This window comes from Silurus meridionalis, chromosome 10, assembly GCF_014805685.1.
Source record: "Silurus meridionalis isolate SWU-2019-XX chromosome 10, ASM1480568v1, whole genome shotgun sequence".
Lineage (NCBI taxonomy): Eukaryota > Metazoa > Chordata > Actinopteri > Siluriformes > Siluridae > Silurus > Silurus meridionalis.
Genome location: NC_060893.1, coordinates 4168155 through 4191519, shown reverse-complemented (window position 1 = coordinate 4191519; position 23365 = coordinate 4168155). Strand labels below are relative to the sequence as shown.

At 36.9% G+C, this 23365-nt stretch overlaps 3 protein-coding genes across 4 annotated transcripts; all 3 read right to left on the bottom strand.

The window, feature by feature from the left end:
• Positions 1-493: 493 nt before the first annotated feature.
• LOC124392657 (interferon-induced transmembrane protein 5-like) lies at positions 494-3850 on the bottom strand. Of its 2 annotated transcripts, XM_046859825.1 has the most exons (3): positions 3772-3850; positions 2009-2354; positions 494-1445 (listed from the first exon to the last, which is right to left on the bottom strand). In XM_046859825.1, the coding sequence occupies exons 2-3, from the start codon at positions 2276-2278 to the stop codon at positions 1224-1226; spliced, it is 492 nt and encodes a 163-aa protein (XP_046715781.1). In that variant the 5' UTR covers positions 2279-2354; positions 3772-3850; the 3' UTR covers positions 494-1223. The 2 variants fall into 2 exon arrangements, with proteins under 2 accessions (XP_046715781.1, XP_046715780.1); XM_046859824.1 differs by lacking the exon at positions 3772-3850 and having other exon boundaries at positions 2009-2404.
• Positions 3851-9074: 5224 nt separating this feature from the next.
• Positions 9075-10460, bottom strand: LOC124392554 (interferon-induced transmembrane protein 1-like). Its single transcript, XM_046859694.1, has 2 exons — positions 9893-10460; positions 9075-9393 (listed from the first exon to the last, which is right to left on the bottom strand). The coding sequence occupies exons 1-2, from the start codon at positions 10064-10066 to the stop codon at positions 9217-9219; spliced, it is 351 nt and encodes a 116-aa protein (XP_046715650.1). The 5' UTR covers positions 10067-10460; the 3' UTR covers positions 9075-9216.
• An 11437-nt stretch (positions 10461-21897) lies between these two features.
• Positions 21898-22724, bottom strand: LOC124392597 (interferon-induced transmembrane protein 3-like). Its single transcript, XM_046859745.1, has 2 exons — positions 22551-22724; positions 21898-22086 (listed from the first exon to the last, which is right to left on the bottom strand). Exons 1-2 carry the CDS (start codon positions 22722-22724, stop codon positions 21898-21900), a joined length of 363 nt encoding a protein of 120 aa, XP_046715701.1.
• Between the last annotated feature and the right edge of the window lie 641 nt (positions 22725-23365).

Below are 23365 nucleotides of genomic sequence, written 5' to 3'. Positions count from 1 at the left end.
AATTGATACTGATTGATACTTTTCCAGAACTTTGTTCCGGGCTCGATTTTAGAGCTAATAATAATGAACAGGTGTTTACTCAAACAAATGCCGGTCTTCTGTAAACAGGTATATTTTTTTATCTTTAGTTGCAGACAGGTCAACATCCCCCAATGGATATTATAGATGTGAGTGGATTCATGACATAATCCCATTTTATTTTACTTATTTCCTACAAATGTTCAAGCATTATGAATACAATAAGCGCATATACAACAAATGTATGATTGTTTACATACTGATACCGCATTCATACTGGTTTATGATGTACAGAAAGATAAACTCATGTATTTAAAATTTGTTCAAATCATATTTTAAAAAGAAATGCTTTTCGAGACACCAGTTAGAATGTGTGTATTTCCAGGAAAATAAGGAATGAAATATGTGTGTTCTTTTTAATCACTCCTTCCACATCTGTGTGCACTCTTTTTGGCTTGCAGAAATAGACCGGGGAGAGCGCACTGGCAGGCAGGTCTGTCATTTAAATTCTATAAATACCAGCAGAGCAAGGAGTGGTCAGCAATGGAAGCCAACAAGGCAGGGCAGCCCACAGCATGTTCACACTGCAGTATTACAGAACAGCCACCAAGCTTGGATACAGACACCACACAACCATGTTCAACTCACAGAAGCAACATGGACAATGGAACTGCATTGTCCTGTACCTCCAGTTTACATCGTTTTCCTTTTAAACATAGTACATAACCCATGGCTGATGACCAAGTCAGCCATTTTATTAGTGATAGGAAATATTTAAGGTTTCTAAGATATCAATTTCAATCATAGACACGGCGCTGGAGGTATAGTATACTTTCTGTGGTTATAAAACATACACACATATTTCTGATGTTTTTATGATAACATATCAATTCTACCCATTGACAAGACCGAGTTCATTTATGACGTTAATTAGTTTATTCCAGTAATGTCACATTAACTTCATATAAAGTGTGAATAGAAAAAAAAGGATAGGATATTTCTCATATATCATACAAGAATCTGAAAAAGAAATTCTACAACGATAATAATAATAATAATAATAATAATAATAATAATAATAATAATACAATATTTTAATAGCAATAAGATAAAAAAAAAAGGTTAAGAGGCACAGAGAATAATAGGTCCAAGTGTATCTATTGTTCATTGGTGGGTTTTTATTGCCAGTTGTTTTCTTTTCCTGTCTACCTGCCAAAGAGCTTCATGAAATTCTGATAGCCTTCTTCTCCAAAAAAGTCGAAGCTTCCCTGCATGCTGCCCAGGTGGACGAGGAGCAGTCCGAGCACCCCGAGGAAAAGAAGCGGCACCAGCAGGTTCCAGCCAGATGCCAGGATGTTGTACCACTTAGCCTTGTCTGAGCACTCCTGAGCAGCACGCATGTCTCCCAGGGTCTTCTGGTCTCGTGCCTGTATGGTCACACACACACACAAAAATAAGTAATAGGAATTTAAATGTATGCTATGGTCTGGTTCTTTGGTTTGGCCTTTTGAAAAATGCTTTTGGCTTTGCCCAGATAAACCAAAAAAAGAAACTAACACCAGACAGAGAGCTAAACAAATAGAGGGAGAAAAAGAGACAGAGGGACAGAGATGTCTCCAGAACTGTCTATAATCCCAGGGAATGGCTGTGCTATTAGCTACCTACTAATTACACCCTTTTTATAAACATAAGTGTCTCTAATTTCAGAATAACGAAGTGTGCCAGGCTAAGCCTCCTTTCTCCTTCCTTCTGTATCTCTTTCTGTCTCTGTCTCACACACACTCAAACACATTCCACTGTCAATGAAAATCAAAGTCTTTAAATTAGAGCAACAATATATTTTGCTCAACTGACCGCAAGCCCAACTATTCGAAAAAACACACCCCACAAAATAGTTTGCTTTCTCACTTCTTGTTTTAAAGAGAAATGAAGAAAGAAAAAAAGACAAGCATAAAGATAACATAAAAAGCTGTCAAAGGCTCTTTCTCACCTTGATGGAATAAATGAGAGCCATGAAGCCAAGGCAGCAGAAATTGACGTACAAGGTGTTGCAGAGAGACCAGACCAGGTAGTCTCGGAGAGGTTTCTTGGTTGCAGGGCCCATGTTGACCACAGTAGAGCCGAGCGGCTTGCGTGAAGACTTACAGTTGGTGAGTGGAGTGCATTCAGATGAATAGCTGTACGTAGCGTTGTCCATCCTGCTGCTGGGCTGAGAGAAACTGAAGACGGGCTGCTGTGGTGCTGGATCTGCTGAGGCCATGGAACCTGTGACGCTAACTTATATTCTTACCATGGAGGGGTGGTGACTTATCATGTGTGTGTCTATATGTGTGTATCTGTGTGTGTGTGTGTGTGTGTGTGTGTGTGAGTGTGTGTGTGTGAGTGTGTGTGTGTCAGAGAGAGAGGGATAGAGAGGTCTGTCATTATGTTGGATGAATGCAAGGCACGAGCAACCTCCATAACCTTCCAATCTACTGTGGCTACACACATTATGCACAGCTGCATACATTTTATTACAAATCAGTATAATATTTATTATATGCAGAAGCACATATCAAATATCTCAAGAAACCAATTGTGTAAATACTTTGAGGGAAATTTCAGGATAAATAACGATAACAATAAAATCTAGTTTTTTTTATATGCATGTACATGAATAGCCACTGCCCCCTAATGGACAGACTGCAGAATTTCATGTTCATATAAAAAAATCAGCCAGGGTCTGAGAAAAACTATTTTCCCCCAGAGGGACCTTCGGAGGAGCAGGGCTCAGAAAATCTAATTTGGGTTTATACAATGATATTCTTGTGCACTGTTATTACTGAGAACTGCAGTTTTTTTAAACACCTGCTAATATGAGACTCCAAATAAAAATCTGGCCAAGTTCCACCATATTTTGGACTGTGCTTTAGGAGATTTGTGCTCATTCAGCCACAAGTGTGTTAGTAAAGCCAGGTACTGATGTAGGTGAGGAGGCTTGGGGTGCAGTCAACAATCCTAGAAGTCATTCTTAGAACTTCATCCTAGAAGTGTTCAACAGGGTTAAAGTCAGAGCTGTATAGCAGGTGATCTTCCACTACAACCCATGTAAAGCACATCTTCATGGAGCTGGCTTTGTACACAGGAGCATTGTCATGCTGGAACATGTTTGAGTCTCCTAGTTAAAATTAAATGCATCCAATGACATCCTAAACAGTTGTGTGCCTCCATTTCTTTGGTAACAGTTTAGAGAAGAACCACATATGGCCGAGAAAAGTCAGGTGTCCCAATACTTATGTCCAGTAGTTATGTATCTGCCTTCCCTTAACATCATGCCACAATATGTGGTCAAAATGTGTTACTTATTTCACAGCTATTTACAATTCACCATTCTTTTTTAATTAATACTTTTCCAGATATTGTGGAATTATGTGGCCATTTCGACTGCTCTGAATACACTTTGCTTATTTTTTACACATATCTCTAACCTATTTTTTCCCACCATGATCACTATTAGGACATGGAGATCATTGTTGTATTTTAATGACTAATTTTGTAGTATAAATTCTATTTGATCTTATTGTAAATTCCATTTTATTTTATTCAATTTCTTCGCCTTTTGAATAAAAAAAAAGAATTTAGAATTTAGAACTTTGCAAAAATTGCAGCTTGTCATTTTACAAAAAAACACACACAAAAAATATATATATTTATTTATTTATAGCTAAATGTATTATTTATAAATTATTTAATTATAGATTACTGACCACTTACTTTATATACACTCTGAGGTACCAAAGCCTGATCCCAAACAAGGATCTAGGAATCTCCTGGGAAGTAAAGGTGAAATTTGCCATGTTTACATGTGAGGTATTTACATGTGCTCATGGTGTCACTCATGTGGAAACACTTCCTGGTATGTTGCCTGACTAAGACCGGGTTGGAGTAAGGACAATGTTTGCAGGACAATCTATGTAGGTTGTACACCTGCACTCTTTCCTCACTTTAACATGATGAATAATATTGATAATCTACACAAAGTGAGCCACATGACAAACAGGAGACGCTGTCTAGACAGCTGGAGTAGATAAAACACTACACTGATTGGTAGCTCATCCTAATCTGGCAACCAGGGGGTGAATCCTGCTACCTATTTCAATAATTGGTATCATATTGGATTGGTAGAGAAGTGAAAATCACTGAAATGGAGCACAGATTGATTGTGGATTGCTGATTGAGGTAGGTAAGTGAGAGTCAGGCCTTAGATGCTGTTGCAGGCCCCGAATGAGTATCTCTTGTTTTTATTTGTGAGGTGATCACTTGGTTTGGACCCTATTTTCTAGCAAATGTTAGCAGTATATTGTCTTCTTTAAATGCATTGGCAGTGATAATAGTGAGACTGTATGTGTGTGTTTTTTTTAATGTACAATTTTCTTCTTAAAGTACCCTCACTTTTCCTTATTCATCATAATAAATCTGAAGTTTATTCACCTGAACAATCTTAAGTTATATTGGATGAGGTGATCTAAATCCTGAAGCTAAAAAATAGGCTTTAAACGCTAGAAATATTTTTTTTGTGCAACGTGCATTCACGTGCCAAAACCGTGGTATTTCTTTACCTTGGAAAGGTGACTCGTCTTTTTAACTGGTTTCTTCACACGTTTTTGAATTTTGAAATGAAAAGTTATGTAGAAAACATTCTTAAAACCTTAGTTGCTTGCTTTATATATGTATAGAATTTAATGTAAGTAAAAAGTTAAGTGGAGTAATTTGACAGAACAAGATACTTAAAAGCAATTTGTCTATTCAACTGAAAATAATTGTTAGAATAACTTAAAAATTCAAGCTATTTTCACTTAAATGAAACTCAAATTTATCAAGTAACTATTTTTTAATTTGATTAGAGCAACCAGTTTCCTCATCCGGGCTTCGAGTCACTGATAATCTAATAATCTAGTCTTCAATATAAATACATACTGTACATAAACCATCTGGTTATTCAGATTCATTTTCTAAATTATGGTTAACATTCAGACATTGGGCACAAAATCATCTTGCAGTGAACTCAGACATTAGAACAAAAGTGTGAATTGTGCAGTGTAGGTTGTTACTGAGGTGTGAGTCATTCAACCACAGTTTTGCAAAACCCCCACCTTGCAGGGCTTTATGGTGTGCAGAAGTAAATCATACAGGCAGGCAGCACTCAGAATAATGATAGGCAAAAAGAAAGGGGACTTTCATAATCTTTGTGAGTACAGAATTGTGGCGTGTTATGATGATACAGTCACACGGTTTCAGTGATTAGGGTGGGTGGAGACGCAGGGATCTCACTGACAACAGCGGTGTTCTTTCCGACGTGGCGTATCAGTTTGAAGCTGGACCAAACAGCTGTGTCTGATAATATGCACTACAAAAATCATTTCTTTCTATTGACTGCTTTGACTGTGCCTTACTGTCAAACTGTCAAATTTGTGAGAGATTTAGAAAAGGTCCATTGGCCATTATACAAGATTTTGCTAGTAAAATTCTTGCATCATATTTATACTTTAAATATATTTTAATGCCTAAATGTCTATTTTGTATGTTAATTGCCATAAAAAAGCAGATTTTTTCTCTTTTGTGCACTTATTTGCATACGATCATGGGGAAAACTCTTAAGTGACAAAAAAAAGGACACAACACATTTTAGCATGTCATTTTCCACCAAAAATGTAAAAAGTTACTACAGCATAATGTAGATTGAGAATTAAAATTCAAATCACTCTACAAGCTAATGCTTTGCCTGTACAGTATATTGCTCTAAATGTTCAGCTGTGAATTAAAAATACTTAAAAAAAATGTTTTTGTCTCAAATAATTTGCTAATTATTGTATCAGATTTGCACATTCAAAACATGGTCAGGCCAGAGATGCTCATCTATCTGCCCTTTCTCAGATATTACTCCTGAAAAACACATTCCATCTGAAAAGTAGACTTTGCAGGAAAACTCTTTTAATTGATGATGATGAGGTAGAGATGCGAACGATTAATGACATGTGACAGTCATGTGATGTTGCAGTGGCTGATGGGAAATGTAGTTCAGCTGGATATTGCTTCCGAAACATACTTCTGAAATATTTCTTCAAAGATCAGGCTTATTAGGCTACTGGAAAAACAATTGCAGCAATTCCCAAATTTACAAATGAAACATGAAAAGGATAAACCTTTATCCTACAGCTAAAGGGTTACAAAATTGGGGTCTTTTATGGTTTTTGAAAGACACATGGATGTTTTTGTTGTTTCTAAGTAACAATCTAGGCAATACAATTTTATTAGGATTTACTTTGACCAAACAAATATATAAATGGACAAATGCTCCTCATCTGTCCAGATGTTATTTTCATTGAAAAATCCTCATTTAGCATGAACAACACACGCTTAGGATCTGGACAGTTTGCTTTTCCAAACATTCAGCTGAAATACTTTTCCAGGTCTCTTGAAAATATTTCAAAGGTACTTTCACTAACTGGAGATTTCTTTCTGCCTTTGCGATCCAGTTCATCCCATAACGTGTTAATAGGTATTGAGGTGCGGAGAGTTGGCAGGCCATTCCATGATAGATAATACTCCAGACCTCTGTTTATCATGTTGTTGTATGGTGAAGTTCCAATTAGCCACAGTCCACATGGAATCGCACGATGTTGAAGTATGGAATTGCAGCCATGTTGGTTTAGTATTTAACCTTAAATTCCTTTAATTATTTTACTATTTAATATACATGCATTTCACCTACATGTATATAATGAGTTAGCATGTTCTCCAAATAAAACCAGAAACTTTTAAAATGGAACAGAGCTAGATCTATTTCAGCAAAAACTTAGTGTTATTGCCTAAGGTGACAGTCTGATGAAAATGAATACCATTAAATGACCTAATTTGATGCAAATAAACAAAAGGAACATGCATGTAACTTAAAAAAACAAACAAAAAACCCCCCAAAGAAATTATAAACTCCACTAAATTTTTTTTTTTAATCATTAAACATTTAATGTGCGAAGTCTCAAATCGATGCACCAAAATCCATCATGATGAACACATCCGGCAATTAAAACCGTCCGTGTGTAAACATAGCAAAAGTTCCGTTTGGTGTCTGGATTATTTACATAATTTAAAACACCACAATTACTTAATTAATTAAAACATTTACAAGAATATTCTGTCGTCATGCTCTATGTTGAATATGGTTTTACTAATAATAAATATTTATATCCACCAATTAGGGGCATAACATTAAGACCACCTGCTTAATATTGTGTTGGTCCCCTATTTTGCTGCCAAAACAGTTCTGACCTATCAAACATCAACAGCATTAACTTCTTCAACATTCTGAGCTACAGGAGCTCGTCTGTTGAATCGGACCACACAGTCCAGCCCCAAGTGCATCAATGAACCTTGGCTGCTAATGACCCGGTCACCGGTTCAGCACTGTTCCTTCCTAAACCCACTTTTGATAGATACTGACCACTGCAGACTATGAACAGCCGACAACAGCTGCAGTTTTAGAGATGTTCTGACGCAGTCGTCTAGCCATCACAATTGGTCGGTGTCAAACATTTGCCCAATTTTCCTGCTTCTAACATTAATATTGAAGACAAAATTTTCACTTGCTGCCTAAAATACTGTATCCCACCCACTAACAGGTGCCATGATGAAGAGATAATCAGTGTTATTCACCTTCACCTTTCATAATGTAATAATGTTATAAAGCTATGTTTGATCGGTGTACAAAAACATGAACCTAAAGTAAATAGAAGAAACACCAATCAACTATTAAGACTGCTACTTCTATGTGACAATAAAATACAATGGAAATTAGTGGGTGAATGTTTCAGTAAAAGAGACGAGAAAGTGTGTGTGTGTGTGTGTGTGTGTGTGTGTGTGGGTACCAAGGTTTTTTTGCAAGCATGTGGTTATACATGTTGTTTTGAGCTGATGGGAACTCTTTGACCACATCCGCAATAAAGACAAATGAGAAATCTTTTTTTTTTCCACACATGGTTTCACACATAGTGGATGATCAATGATACCAAATATAAACATTTATTTTGTTGATAAATGTAACCTTAATGTCACATTCATGGATTTAGGACAATTACCAAAAAACGTAAAACTATGTGCAACAAAAGTAAACATCACTGCCTGATGTACAGAGTCTTACCCACACAATAAGCATGACTTGTAGATTCGTCTAGTGGAACAAACAGCATGTATGGCTGCAGCCAAATGTAAGAAGATCATGAGATCAGGAGATCTTTTAATAAGTGTGGGATGCTATGCTAGACTTCGTACTAGATTAGTTTAGCAAATAATATTCCTTAAGTTATCAAGTATTGTGCATTGTACGGTTACAAAACAATTGAATATAAGATTACTAGACTTTATTTATTTATTTATTTTTTCAAACAAATGTTTATGGTTGATAGTTTGACTATTTTGACGATTGCAAACAATTATTTTCAGAAAGGCAAAATCGAAAGCATCAATATTAAACCCATAAAATGAACCTGGGTTTTTCTTGTATTTTTCCCGTGCATTACGGTTTCTGCAAATTCTACAGGAAAGAAAACACAAACGTAAAAATGGTTCATGAAAATGCTTAACAACTTTTTAGGGCAAAATGTTCATTTTACTCAAACACACAAAGTACCTAGTGTTTATTTAAATTCTTTTTAAATCTCAACCAAAAACCCTCTGGCTTTCAGTTCTTACACTTGCAGGTCCTTACGATCAATTTCATATGTAGTTTGAAGCACAGTCTTTAACTGAAACAGAAACAGCTATTTAGGGAGATTAAACCTGTATATTTGTACGTGAATTTTCCTCTGACCTTTTTAAAGATACAGTAAATCGGTCAGGTGTCTTTTTTTGACTCGTTTAATGTGGGGATGTAATGGGTTATGCTCATGCAGTTTACTACTAACAAATGGAAACTCTTATCCGTGGGTGCATGGTACTTACAGTTTAAACACATAATTTTTTTTTATATTGCTAATAAGAAATTCTTAAATTATAAAAAATAAGCCATTTAATGAACACAATTCAATTAGAATATTTTATTACCACATACCACAAAGTTATCATTCAAAAAACCATCACATCACCAGCACATCATTTTAATGACACAATGTTGCTTGCTATGTTTTTTTTATTTATTTTTTTTTATCCAATGAAACAGGGTTATTAATATCTGCCTGGTTTAGTCATTTGAAATATTAAATTGACATACATTATAATCATCACCACAGAAAGGACCATTGCAAGAATAATAAAAGTCAATGCAATGCTATTGAAGCGATATGCCTTGGAAGCATATGTCTGTGCCCCAGCGATGTCTCCCAGCAACTTCCGATCTCTGGCCTGAAAAAAGGACAATGGGGGAAAAATTTACAAATTTCATTCCATTGGTTTTTGTACCTTCACATCGACAAAAATTGCACTTGATAAAAATGAATAGCTGAGTTGAGGTCTAGATGCTATGTATTTTACTCAGACATATATTCTGTATATTATGCTATATTATGCTATATATCTATGTTCATGGAAGCTGATTGAACATTTATAAAGTCATTTATTAAGTAGAGATTAAACCAACATGTCATAACCAACACGTTGGGTTACTTTATGGTTATTTTTTTCTTCTTTTAATTTTTTTGCAAGAATATTAAAGTAACAATGAGAGCAAATGCTGTCAGATCCATTTAATGAATATTTAAATTCTGAACAAATTAGTTATTATTATGCTTGTTGTGCTTCCAGCCTTTACAATCCTTTAAACATGTTTGGAAAGGTTTTTTCTTTAATGAGCACAACTCCAAACTTTGACCATAATTATTGTTAAATCACCCGTCATTCTCACCTTCATGGAGAAATAATAGGCGATCAGTCCCAGACAGCACGGGTTTCCATAGAATATGCTGGCAATGGACCACACTACATAATCAGGTGGAGGCTCTGGGATTCCCACTATGACCGTTCCTGTTCCTCTTCCATCACCCGGAAGAGAGTTCAGTGGAACCATGGTGCTCTGCATCTTGCTCAGGCTCACAGCTCACCACACTGTTCAAGATCTGTCAGGCTTCAGATTCAACAGCTTATGTTTAGCTTTTATACTTGCTTAGAAGTCAGGGGGCATGTCCTCATTTACATACCACACTGTTTCATGGAAAAAAGTTTTTTTCAGATTCAGTTATAAAAGTTAGGAACTTTTTGACATTCACATCGTTCTGAAATTAATTCAAATGAATTAAACATTTTAATAATTTCTTTATTCACAAAAGGCAAAGCTTTTTAGTATATTTTGACACCTTTTGTCATATTCTAATAAAATGTATTTGAAAAAAGATTCTAAAAGGCTTCTTTTTTATTGTTCAGCTGTTTTAGCAGAAACTTATTGTCAGGATTTTCCGAGCACACGGCGCGCACTTCCGGTTTCGCGGTGCACACTTCCGGTTTCACGGTGCGCACTTCCGGGTCGCGGCCATCTTGCCGTTTTTCCCGCGCCTCCTGGTATTTAAGGACAACCAAGAATTTACCTCTCAGACAGATTATCTTACTGGTTGCCTAGCCCCTGAGATTATTCTTGCCACCCTGCCTGCGCCCGATCCCGATCCGGATCCGGGGGCTGCCCAACCTCAGCCTTCCTGCCTGACTGGTGATGCTGCCCCACTCTTCTGACTCCGCTCCACCTCTGTGCCTGTCTGCCCTGCCCAGCATGCCCCAAGCCTTTCCAGAGTCCCGCTGAGGGCGGCGCTCCGCTCCAGAGTCCCGCCATTGCTGACTACGTTGTTCCACCCCCAGATTTCTCCAAAGTGTTCGCCTGAATTTTGCTGACGATGTGGTTCAGACCTCCGCAGAGGGCGTCGTCGCTCCGCCTCAGATCTCCGCAGAGGGCGTCGTCGCATCAGCCAGAAAGTGCCTGAGGCTTGCTCCACGCTTTGTTCAGCCTTTCCTGACCTCCAAGGCATTCTACCTGGTGACAGTTCACCTCAAGCCCCGCTGTGTACGCCGCTGGTACTTCACTTTCCTTGTGCCCCAGGATTATTCTGCTTTTCCAACATTTCCCTCCACCAGACAACCCCTCCACCTACCCAGGGCGGGTTGCGAGGCTTTGCCTCTTCAGTCTGCCGCCTCTTACTCTCGAGACATCAGACAAAAAAGGCCGTCTGGAGACTATCGTGGAGGGGGGTACTGTCAGGATCTTCCGGGCACACGGCGCGCACTTCCAGTTTCGCAGCACGCACGTCCGGGTCGCGGCCATCTTGCCGTTTTTCCCGCGACTCCAGGTATTTAAGGACAACCAAGACTTTAGCTCTTGGCCAGATTATTTTACCAGCTACCTAGCCCCTGAGATTACACTTGCCACCCAGCCTGCTCTGGTCCTGTTTCTGATCCTGTTCCTGATCCCTGTTCTGGTAGTTACCTGGTATGGATTCTGGACTGTTTTTTTTCGGTTTGTGTTTTTGCTCTGCCCTGTATTGCTTAGTTTATCGGTTTATTGATTTTTATTTTTTTTATTTATTTTTATTTATTTTTGCACTGTTTTAGGTTTTGGTTCTCACTGTATCACTCTGTTTGCCTCAGTTTTTGACCCTGGATTGTTTTGGACTGTGTTTTTGCCTTTGCCCCTTTTTTCCCCCTACTTTTTATATTAGTCTGTTTTCTCCATAACCCTGTGTGCATCCTGCATTGGTCATTTTCCCGAGTGTTCTCCAATCATGATTTAATGCCCAAACACTTGGGAAAATTACGGATGCAGATGCAGGTAAGGCCAATTAATCCAAATCATAAAACAGTAACATAAGCAGGTAATGCAGAGGCAAAACAGGACTTAGGCAAAACAAAGAGACTCTCATGTTCCTGTTCACTGGCTTACACACACCTGAACCAATGCACAACCCCAAGTATAAAGTCCAAGAAATGAGCCGAGTCAAAAATGTGAAGCTTTTAATGGTCTTCACAACAATCAGGAAATTATGTAGGGATAAAGTCAGGTGAATTAGAATAAAGTAAGGTAGCATAGAATTGTTTTTCCCTTCGAATGCTCTTTAAAACTTGTTTTTACAAAAAACAAAGAGTAAATGTTGCACAATTTAGTGTTGCTGGGCTTAAAACCAACTGTTTAAATCTTAACAACATTGAATGGAGCTACATTGATTCTATATATAAGTAATAGATTATGAACCCCACCATATCAAATTTGACTACAAACATTTGAACCGTTATGGTATTTAATATTTTTACTGCTTACAATCTAAAAGTACATTTCCTTGTTTCAAGCTTTTCTCCAAACATTCATCCAGTCAGTAGCAAAAGTAAAATAGTAAACCTTGGCCCTGCATTTACACCTTTTACTGTTACACCCTGTGAAGTTTATATGCAGTGTCATATACTTGTCTATTGTCAGCCTTTTAATTCAGTGCTACAACCCCTGGCAAAAAGTATGGAATCACCCTTCTCAGAAGATGTTCATTCAAATGTTTAATTGTGTAGAGAAAAAACCAAGCACATATATGCCACAAAACAATTTTCACTCAACAAAACAATATTCTGGCTGTATAAAACACTTAAAAACAACAAAGAAAGATAACTATAGTCAATTACAAGTGTTTTTACAGATCAAACAGAGGAAAAAAATATGGAATCACACAAATCTGAGGAAAATTATATGGAATCACCAAATAAAAACACTACTAGTACTTTGTTGCACCACCTCTGGCTTTTATAACAGCTTGAATTCTCTGAGGCATGGATTTAGCTAATGACAAACAGTATACTTCATCAATCTGTCTCCAGCTTTGTCTTATTGCAGTTGCCAGATCAGCTTTGCAGGTTGGAGCCTTGTCGTGGACCATTTTCTTTAATTTCCACCACAGATTTTCAATTGGATTGAGGTCCGGACTATTTGCAGGCCATGCCATTGACATTATATGTCTTTCCTGTAGAAATGTTTTCACAGATTTTGCCCTATGGCACGATGCATTATCATCCTGAAAATGATGCTACCATCACCAAACATCCTTTCAATTGATGGAATAAGAAAAGTGTCCAAAATCTCAACATAAACTTGTGCATTTATAGAAGATGTAATGACTGTCATCTCTCCCATACCTTTACCTGACATACAACCCCATATCATTAATGATTGTGGAAATTTGCATGTTTTCTTCAGGCAGTTGTCTTCATAAATTTCATTGAACGGCACCAAACAAAAGTTCCAGCATCATCACCCTGCCCAATGCAGATTCGTGATTCATCACTGAATATAACTCTCATCCAGTCATCCACAGTCCAAGATTGTCTTTCTTTAGCCCACTGGAACCTTGTTTTTTTCTGTTTAGATGTTAATGATGGTTTTCGTTTGGCTTTTCTGTATGTAAATCCCATTTCTTTTAGGCGATTTCTTACAGTCCGGTCACAGACATGAACTCCACTTTCTGCCCATTTGTTCCTCATTTGTTTTGTTGTGCATTTTCTGTTTTCAAGGCATATTGCTTTAAGTTTTCTGTCTTGGCGCTTTGATGTCTTTCTTGGTCTACCAGTACGCTTCCTTTACAACCTTTCCATTTGATTTGTACTTGGTCCAGATTTTAGACACAGCTGACTGGGAACAACCAACATTTTTGCAACATTCCGTGAAGATTTACCTTCTTTGAGAAGTTTGATAATCCTCTCCTTTGTTTCAACTGACATCTCTCGTGTTGGAGCCATGAGTTATGTCAATCATCTTGGTTCAACACATCACTATGTGTGCAAGCACTCTTTTAACTGCAGACTAATTAGCAGTTGTAATCAGATACAGGTGTTTGTTTTAGAAATGCAAAGTGCATGGTGATTCCATATAATTTTCCTCAGATTTGTGTGATTCCATATTTTTTCCTCTGTTTGATCTGTAAAACACTTGTAATTGACTATAGTTATCTTTCTTTGTTGTTTTTTAAGTGTTTTATACAGCCAGAATATTGTTTTGTTGAGTGAAAATTGTTTTGTCCATAACCCTGTGTGCATCCTGCATTGGTCATTTTCCAGTGTTCTCCAATCATGATTTAATGCCCAAACACTTGGGAAAATTACGGATGCAGATGCAGGTAAGGCCAATTAATCCAAATCATAAAACAGTAACATAAGCAGGTAATGCAGAGGCAAAACAGGACTTAGGCAAAACAAAGAGACTCTCATGTTCCTGTTCACTGGCTTACACACACCTGAACCAATGCACAACCCCAAGTATAAAGTCCAAGAAATGAGCCGAGTCAAAAATGTGAAGCTTTTAATGGTCTTCACAACAATCAGGAAATTATGTAGGGATAAAGTCAGGTGAATTAGAATAAAGTAAGGTAGCATAGAATTGTTTTTCCCTTCGAATGCTCTTTAAAACTTGTTTTTACAAAAAACAAAGAGTAAATGTTGCACCATTTAGTGTTGCTGGGCTTCAAACCAACTGTTTAAATCTTAACAACATTGAATGGAGCAACATTGATTCTATATATAAGTAATAGATTATGAACCCCACCATATCAAATTTGACTACAAACATTTGAACCGTTATGGTATTTAATATTTTTTTTACTGCTTACAATCTAAAAGTACATTTCCTTGTTTCAAGCTTTTCTCCAAACATTCATCCAGTCAGTAGCAAAAGTAAAATAGTAAACCTTGGCCCTGCATTTACACCTTTTACTGTTACACCCTGTGAAGTTTATATGCAGTGTCATATACTTGTCTATTGTCAGCCTTTTGATTCAGTGCTACAACCCCTGGCAAAAAGTATGGAATCACCCTTCTCAGAAGATGTTCATTCAAATGTTTAATTGTGTAGAGAAAAAACCAAGCACATATATGCCACAAAACAATTTTCACTCAACAAAACAATATTCTGGCTGTATAAAACACTTAAAAAAACAACAAAGAAAGATAACTATAGTCAATTACAAGTGTTTTTACAGATCAAACAGAGGAAAAAAATATGGAATCACACAAATCTGAGGAAAATTATATGGAATCACCAAATAAAAACACTACTAGTACTTTGTTGCACCACCTCTGGCTTTTATAACAGCTTGAATTCTCTGAGGCATGGATTTAGCTAATGACAAACAGTATACTTCATCAATCTGTCTCCAGCTTTGTCTTATTGCAGTTGCCAGATCAGCTTTGCAGGTTGGAGCCTTGTCGTGGACCATTTTCTTTAATTTCCACCACAGATTTTCAATTGGATTGAGGTCCGGACTATTTGCAGGCCATGCCATTGACATTATATGTCTTTCCTGTAGAAATGTTTTCACAGATTTTGCCCTATGGCACGATGCATTATCATCCTGAAAATGATGCTACCATCACCAAACATCCTTTCAATTGATGGAATAAGAAAAGTGTCCAAAATCTCAACATAAACTTGTGCATTTATAGAAGATGTAATGACTGTCATCTCTCCCATACCTTTACCTGACATACAACCCCATATCATTAATGATTGTGGAAATTTGCATGTTTTCTTCAGGCAGTTGTCTTCATAAATTTCATTGAACGGCACCAAACAAAAGTTCCAGCATCATCACCCTGCCCAATGCAGATTCGTGATTCATCACTGAATATAACTCTCATCCAGTCATCCACAGTCCAAGATTGTCTTTCTTTAGCCCACTGGAACCTTGTTTTTTTCTGTTTAGATGTTAATGATGGTTTTCGTTTGGCTTTTCTGTATGTAAATCCCATTTCTTTTAGGCGATTTCTTACAGTCCGGTCACAGACATGAACTCCACTTTCTGCCCATTTGTTCCTCATTTGTTTTGTTGTGCATTTTCTGTTTTCAAGGCATATTGCTTTAAGTTTTCTGTCTTGGCGCTTTGATGTCTTTCTTGGTCTACCAGTACGCTTCCTTTTACAACCTTTCCATTTGATTTGTACTTGGTCCAGATTTTAGACACAGCTGACTGGGAACAACCAACATTTTTGCAACATTCCGTGAAGATTTACCTTCTTTGAGAAGTTTGATAATCCTCTCCTTTGTTTCAACTGACATCTCTCGTGTTGGAGCCATGAGTTATGTCAATCATCTTGGTTCAACACATCACTATGTGTGCAAGCACTCTTTTTTAACTGCAGACTAATTAGCAGTTGTAATCAGATACAGGTGTTTGTTTTAGAAATGCAAAGTGCATGGTGATTCCATATAATTTTCCTCAGATTTGTGTGATTCCATATTTTTTTCCTCTGTTTGATCTGTAAAAACACTTGTAATTGACTATAGTTATCTTTCTTTGTTGTTTTTTTAAGTGTTTTATACAGCCAGAATATTGTTTTGTTGAGTGAAAATTGTTTTGTGGCATAAATGTGCTTGGTTTTTTCTCTACACAATTAAACATTTGAATGAACATCTTCTGAGAAGGGTGATTCCATACTTTTTGCCAGGGGTTGTAGAAATGCAGAACTGCTATGTAAACTGTGTGCAGGTTGGAAATTGTGGTTTTAAAAATCAAATTTGTGGTTTTGGGTTTCAGGGTATTGGGGTCATCAGCTAAATGAGTACTGATTTAGCATCAGTATTGTATATTTGCACATTAGAGTTGCACAATCCAGTGCACTCTTAGTGCCGTCTCAAACCCCGATAAATGGGGAGGGTTGCGTTAGGAAGGGCATCCAGTGTAAAAACATGTGCCAAATCAAACATGCGTATCATGAATACGGATGATCCGCTGTGGCGACCCCTAATGGGAGAAACAGAAAGAAAGAACACACATGCACGCATTTGCATTCTCTGTACTGCACCATACGGCCAGGAGGAAGAAGCCTGGCGCGGTGTCTTTATACAGACTACATGTGATGGAGACGTGTAGCTGCTCTCTTTCACAAATGTGTTCATGTCACAATAAGCTAGAGATACCTAAACAGGGTAAAGTTGGCCCACGGTGACCTTTAATATGCCCCGTCATGGAATATAGATCACTCATGCTGTACAACGTTCCCTCAGATCTTCTAACACTGCTTGACAAAAGACGGGAGAAGACCCACCTCTTGAAGCCCCTTATCTAACATAATAATTGTATATTATGTTTTAATGATGAGGTGCATACCACAGTCAGCTCTGAATATTTATTTACTTAAATTTTATTTGTCCATTGGCTCTTCTACTTTGAGACATCATACTGTAATTTTATTTGTTAATTGAAGATCATTTTTTAAAAGATTGTTTTAATACTTTGTCTTTGTCCAACTTGTTTGATCTTTGTTTCATACTGGCATTTTAAAGATACTGTTGTTTTGATCGTTGTTAATGCAGTGTTGAGGTGTACACTTTGATTTGTATTTCAGGAAATGGAACGTCACAAATCAGCTGTTTTGGGCTTTTCAATAACACGTGTCTCGGTGTCGAAGACTAGTGGATCTTTGAGAATGTTTTTTACTTTACTATTACTTCAATCATATTGGAATTGGTGAATAATCTTGTAATGGAGTAAGTTTTACACTAAAGTATCTGATTTTACTCCAGAATGTTTTTCAGCTACTCTTTACACTGTGGTCGAGACTTCAAGGCACTTTTGTACATCGCTCTTGATGAAGGTGTCTGCTAAATGCTGTGAATGTAAAAAAAGGCATTTGAAAAAACATTTAAATAATAATGTCCAGATTCATGTTTCTTTTATTAGAGGTCACTAAAAAGCTGTATTAGGCAATGCTCAAGTGTACAATAAATTAGACTATTTCTAATCGATTACCTGAACTAGAACTTTGCAAATAAAACTGCATTAGTTATGTGGATTACAGCATCATGTTTTATATTTATCTATTTTTATATAGTATTAAGTCTTATTATAAATGAGAGGTAACATGCCAACCTTAATTTTAATACAATATTTGGTATAATGCAACATTTGTTTTCAGCCCATGGCCCTCGGACAAGTTTGATTTTTTGGCCCTGCATAGGAAAAGGTTTGGGCTCCTCTGTTATAAGACATTATAAACTAGAGGTCGACCGATTCATCGATTTTGCCAATTATTCGGCGTCGATAGCTGATTACTGGAACTATCAGCTATTCATACAGATTAATGCGGATATTTTTTTTCTGGGTTGCGTTATACAGTACGAGAGCGGCCTCTAGTGGTGAATCACTAACGCCGCATGGTGTTTGTTTCATGTACTTTTTTGTAAATTCATTTTGGATGTGACTGTTATTTATTTGAAGTGATAGATTTTGTTTCAGTTTAAATGTACGGTTTTTTTTACCTCAATATTGAAATATTTAATAATTAATACATTCATTTTTTTTATTCAGCACATTTTAATATTTCAGTACTTTATTTATTTTTGTAATCAAGTTCAGTACTATTCTACATAAAGTGTTGTTTGTTTTTTTTTTTGTCCAATATCCATTTAAAAACTTTTAAACATACAACAATAAAAACAATCAAACTGATGAATGACGAAAATGGAAGTAAATAGGATTAGTAAGGAGGAAGTGAGAGCAGCGATTAAGAGGATGAAGAGTGGAAAGTTGGTTCGACCAGATGACATACTGGTAGAACGTGGAGATGTTTAGGAGAGATGGCAGTGAGTTTTAACAAAATTGTATAACCATATTGTGGTAGGTGAGAAGATACCTGTGGAATGGATTATGGAGTCTCCATGGACTATTGTGTTTGTGGATGATATTGTGATTTGTGGTGAGAGGAGGGAGCAGATTAAGTAGAGCCTGGAGAGGTGGAGGTGTTCAGGTACCTGGGGGTCAACAGTGCAAAGTAATGGAGAGTGTGTTAGAGAAGTGAGAAAAGAGTGCAGGCAGGGTAAGGTGGGTGGAAAAGAGTGATAGCAGGAGTGATTAGATAGAAGAGTATCTGCAAGAGTAAGAGGGAAAGTTTATAGGACTGTGGTGAGACCTGAGATGTTGTATGGTTTAGAGACAGTGGCATTGAGTAAAAGAAAGGAGGCGGAGCTGGAGGTAGCTGAAGATGTTGACAATGAGTTTATTAGAGGGACAACGCATGTAGGACGTTTTGGAGACAAGGTGAGGGAGGTGTGATTGAGATGGTTTAGACATGTGAAGAGGAGGGACATGGGGTATATTGGTAGGAGAATGCTGAGGAAGGAGTCATCAAGAAGGAAGAAGAGAGGAAGGCCAAGGAGGAGTTTTATGGATTTGGTAAGGGGAAATCATGCAGGTAGCTGGTTTGAAAGAGGCAGATGTAGAGGTCAGAGTAGTATGGAGACAGATGTGTCTAACGGGACAGAAGAAAATACATTTTAAAAACTGTTGATTACGGTTGAGGTTCTGGCGCCCTCTTGTGGTCATTATAAGCAACAGAATAAAGATAAAAGCATCCATTTTGGCAGAGAAGGAGTACATTAAAATTTCTTACCAGCCTAAAAATGGGAGGATGTCAAGCATGTTCATTAAGGCAGGCTACTACTTTACTAATCATTTGCTAATTAACAACCATGGAAAACAAACCAAGACTGGTCTGAATAGTGAGGCATGTGTACATACATATACACTTATATACAAAAGTGAGACTTATACAGTATACATACATCAAGGGCTACAAGGTAGATGTGTGAGCGATTAATGACGTAAAGAAAGATCCAAGTTATCTATTTTGATCAGGCTACTGAAAAACCAATTCGCAGTCATTAAGTTAACAGATGAAACATAAAAAAAGGATAAACTTTTATCATACAGCTAAAATGGTTTTTTGGATTGGATCTTGTCAAAAAAGGTGGGGTCTTTAATGGTTTTTGAGAGTCACATGCAGGCTTCTTTTGTTTCTGTGCAACAAATTAGGTAATTACATTTTATTTGCTTTGAAAATTCCTCCCTTAGCATGAATAAAAGTTTAACACACTCTTGGCATCTGGACAGTTTGTTTCTCCAAACATTCAACTGAAATACTGTGCCATGCCTCTTGTAGAATGCCTCTAAATAACATTTACAGAGTTTGAAATCGCATGGTGATGAAGTACGGAATGGTAGCCATGTTGGTTCAGTATTCCCTATTAACATTTAATACACATCTCGCCCACCTGTATAAAATAAGATATATGTTGTCCAAATACAAACAGAAAATTGTAAAGTGGAAAAGGGTTACATTTATTTCACCCAAAACCTACTGTTATTGCCGAAGGTGACAGTCTGCTTAAAATTAAAACCATTTAATTACCTAATTTGTTGCATATAATTTTTGAGTGTCGTGTACACGTTCCTTTTGTTCATATGCAACAAATCAGACGTCTTCAAACCTGGCAGTAGAACAGAACTTGCTATTGATGGTCTGGCCCCTGAGGATGAATCCTCAATGCACAATGCCACAAATACATGAATGTATTTGGCAAAATGACTTATAAAAATCGGTGCTCCCTTTGACTGTGCAAGCAGCCTTGTGCTGCCATCTGTTGGCGTGTTACACGCTAGTCTTAAAGCTTTTTGATATCACCTATTTTTTTTTACAGACAGACATACAGACAGACATACAGACATACAGATAGATAGATAGATAGATAGATAGATAGATAGATAGATAGATAGATAGATAGATAGATAGATAGATAAAGATGTATATATAAGCGGGATGATTAGGTCAATCGTAGAAACACCAATCACCACTGCTACTTCTGTGTGTGTGTGTGTGTGTGTGTGTGTGTGTGTGTGTGTGTGTGTAAGAGAGAGAGGGATAGAGAGGTCTGTCATTATGTTGGATGAATGCAAGGCACGAGCAACCTCCATAACCTTCCAATCTACTGTGGCTACACACATTATGCACAGCTGCATACATTTTATTACAAATCAGTGTAATATTTATTATATGCAGAAGCACATATCAAATATCTCAAGAAACCAATTGTGTAAATACTTTGAGAGAAATTTCAGGATAAATAACGATAACAATAAAATCTAGTTTTTTTATATGCATGTATATGAACATGAATAGCTACTGCCCCCTAATGGACAGACTGCAGAATTTCATGTTCATATAAAAAAATCAGTGTGTGTGTGCATACCAAGGTTTCTTTTCTGCATGAATGTGGTTATACATGTTGTTTTGAGCTGATCGGAACTCTATTACCACATCGGCAACAAAGACATATAAGACATTTCTTTTTCTGACGTGGTTTTACTAATAATGGATAATCATCGATACCAACTATAAACTTTTTTTGTTGATAAATGTAACATTAATGTAATATTCATGGAAATGTTGTTATGGATTTAGGGAAAGTAACAGCATTTACAAGTACGTCATGGTTATAGAAACCATCCATATAGAAACGCAGTATAACAGAGTGCTGCAGCACTTACAGTTCTGAAGTGTGAATGAATGCCAATACTAAAGCAAGAAACCCAATGAACACATTCAACAAGTCTCCTTTCACTGCAGCCACAACTGCACCACCTGCATACGTCATCTCTGTCTGAAATCTAATTGGATCCAATCTAGTAGACAGAGACTATTGGGAATCATTTAATATTTATCCCATATATAAAAATTAGAGACCACTTAATTTTTTTTTTAATCAACTAAACCAGATCTTATTTAACGAGTAAAACGTATAAAAAACATTACTAATCTCTCTCAAAAGGATCGGCTGGATGGCTAAAACAGTGCTAGTAGTACCTGGAATCAAATAATAACTATTGACCATGCAGTTAATTCTGCTTTACTGGCAGAGGTACCTACAGTTTAAACTCACTGAATGCCAGATTGATTATTGCTTATTGTATGAGCCATTAAATGAACACCTTTAATCAGTGTTTTATCAATCAGAATACTTTATTACTCATTCCACAAATCTATAACTCAAAGTATCACCAGCACTGCATTTTAATGACAGACAATGTTGCTTGCTATGTGATTTTCTTATCATATGAGACAGGGTTAGTCTAGAATCCCCAAAACTAGTTTAAAAACTGAACCAAACTTTAATTTGACACAAATCACAACTATCAACATAAAGAGGGCCGTGAGAATAATAATAAGTGCCAATGCAATTCTATTGAAACGAAGCGCCTTGGAAGCATATGTCTGTGCCCCAGCGATGTCCCCCAGCAACTTCTGGTCTCTGGCCTGAAAAAAGGAAAACCATTCCATTGGTTTGTGTACTTGCACAATGACAAAATTGCATAAAAAAAAAATTAAAGTGTACTAGTTTAGGTCTAGATGTATTCTCTATATTATGCTATATTATCTCTATTTATGTTAAAGGAGTCTGATAGAACATTTGCCAATCATTTATAAAGTAGACATTAGGTGTCATAACCAACACTGCGTTTTTTTATAGTTATTTATTTCTTCTTTTTAATTTTTAGAATCAAAAATATTAAACATTCAAGTAACAATGACAGCAAATGAGATTTAGAAGATATAAAAATTTTGAACAGTTATTTCTATGTTTATTTTGCTTCCAGGTGTAAACAAAAGTGAAGCTTTCAAAATCCATTAAACATGTTTTAGAGAGTTTTTTCTTATATGAGCACAATTCCACACTTTGATCCTAATTATGGTTAAATCACCCATCATTCTTGACTCACCTTCATGGAGAAATAATAGGCGATCAGTCCCAGACAGCACGGGTTTCCGTAGACTACGCTGGCAATGGACCACACTACATAATCAGATGGAGGCTCAGGGATGCCCACTATGACCGTTCCTGTTCCTCTTCCGTCACCCGAAAGAGAGTTCAGTGGAACCATGGTGCTCTGCATCTTGCTCAGGATCACACCTCACGGCACACTTTGAGATCTTTCAGGCTTCAGACTCAACAGCTTTTGTTTAGCTTTTATACTTGCTTAGACTATAGGAGGCATGTCCTCATTTACATACCACACTGTTCCATGGAAAACGCTTCACAGTACTTGTACAGCGTAAAAGCATCTCTTTTTTTGTTTTTGGTTTTTTGTGTGGGTTTTTTTTTTACATACTATAAAGTGAGTTAGCATGTAGTCCAAATATAAACAGAACATTGTAGTGGAACACAAGTGGAAAAGGGCTAGATTTCTTTCACCCAAAACTTACTGTTATTGCCTTTGTTGCATATAAACAAAAGGAACGTGAACATGACTCTCAAAAATGATAGATAGATAGATAGATAGATAGATAGATAGATAGATAGATAGATAGATAGATAGATAGATAGATATGTATATATAAGCAGAATGACTAGGTGAATAGAAGAAACACTAGTAACACTGCTACTTCTATATGGAAATGAACAAAATTAAACAACACTACACAGACTTACTCAGTCTTACACTGAGGTCACACTATGGACTGACAAGTTGCTTAGTTGCTTGTAGACATGACATGTAGGTTTATCACTTTGGACAAACAGCATGTATGACTGCAG

Coding starts and splice junctions, on each gene's coding strand:
- LOC124392657 (XM_046859825.1), bottom strand. CDS start 2,278: ATGGCCTCAGCAGATCCAGCACCACAGCAGCCCGTCTTCAGTTTCTCT. Junction 1,446..2,008: donor CTCTCATTTATTCCATCAAG/GTGAGAAAGAGC, acceptor GTGACCATACAG/GCACGAGACCAGAAGACCCT.
- LOC124392554 (XM_046859694.1), bottom strand. CDS start 10,066: ATGCAGAGCACCATGGTTCCACTGAACTCTCTTCCGGGTGATGGAAGA. Junction 9,394..9,892: donor CCTATTATTTCTCCATGAAG/GTGAGAATGACG, acceptor TCCTTTTTTCAG/GCCAGAGATCGGAAGTTGCT.
- LOC124392597 (XM_046859745.1), bottom strand. CDS start 22,724: ATGCAGAGCACCATGGTTCCACTGAACTCTCTTTCGGGTGACGGAAGA. Junction 22,087..22,550: donor CCTATTATTTCTCCATGAAG/GTGAGTCAAGAA, acceptor TCCTTTTTTCAG/GCCAGAGACCAGAAGTTGCT.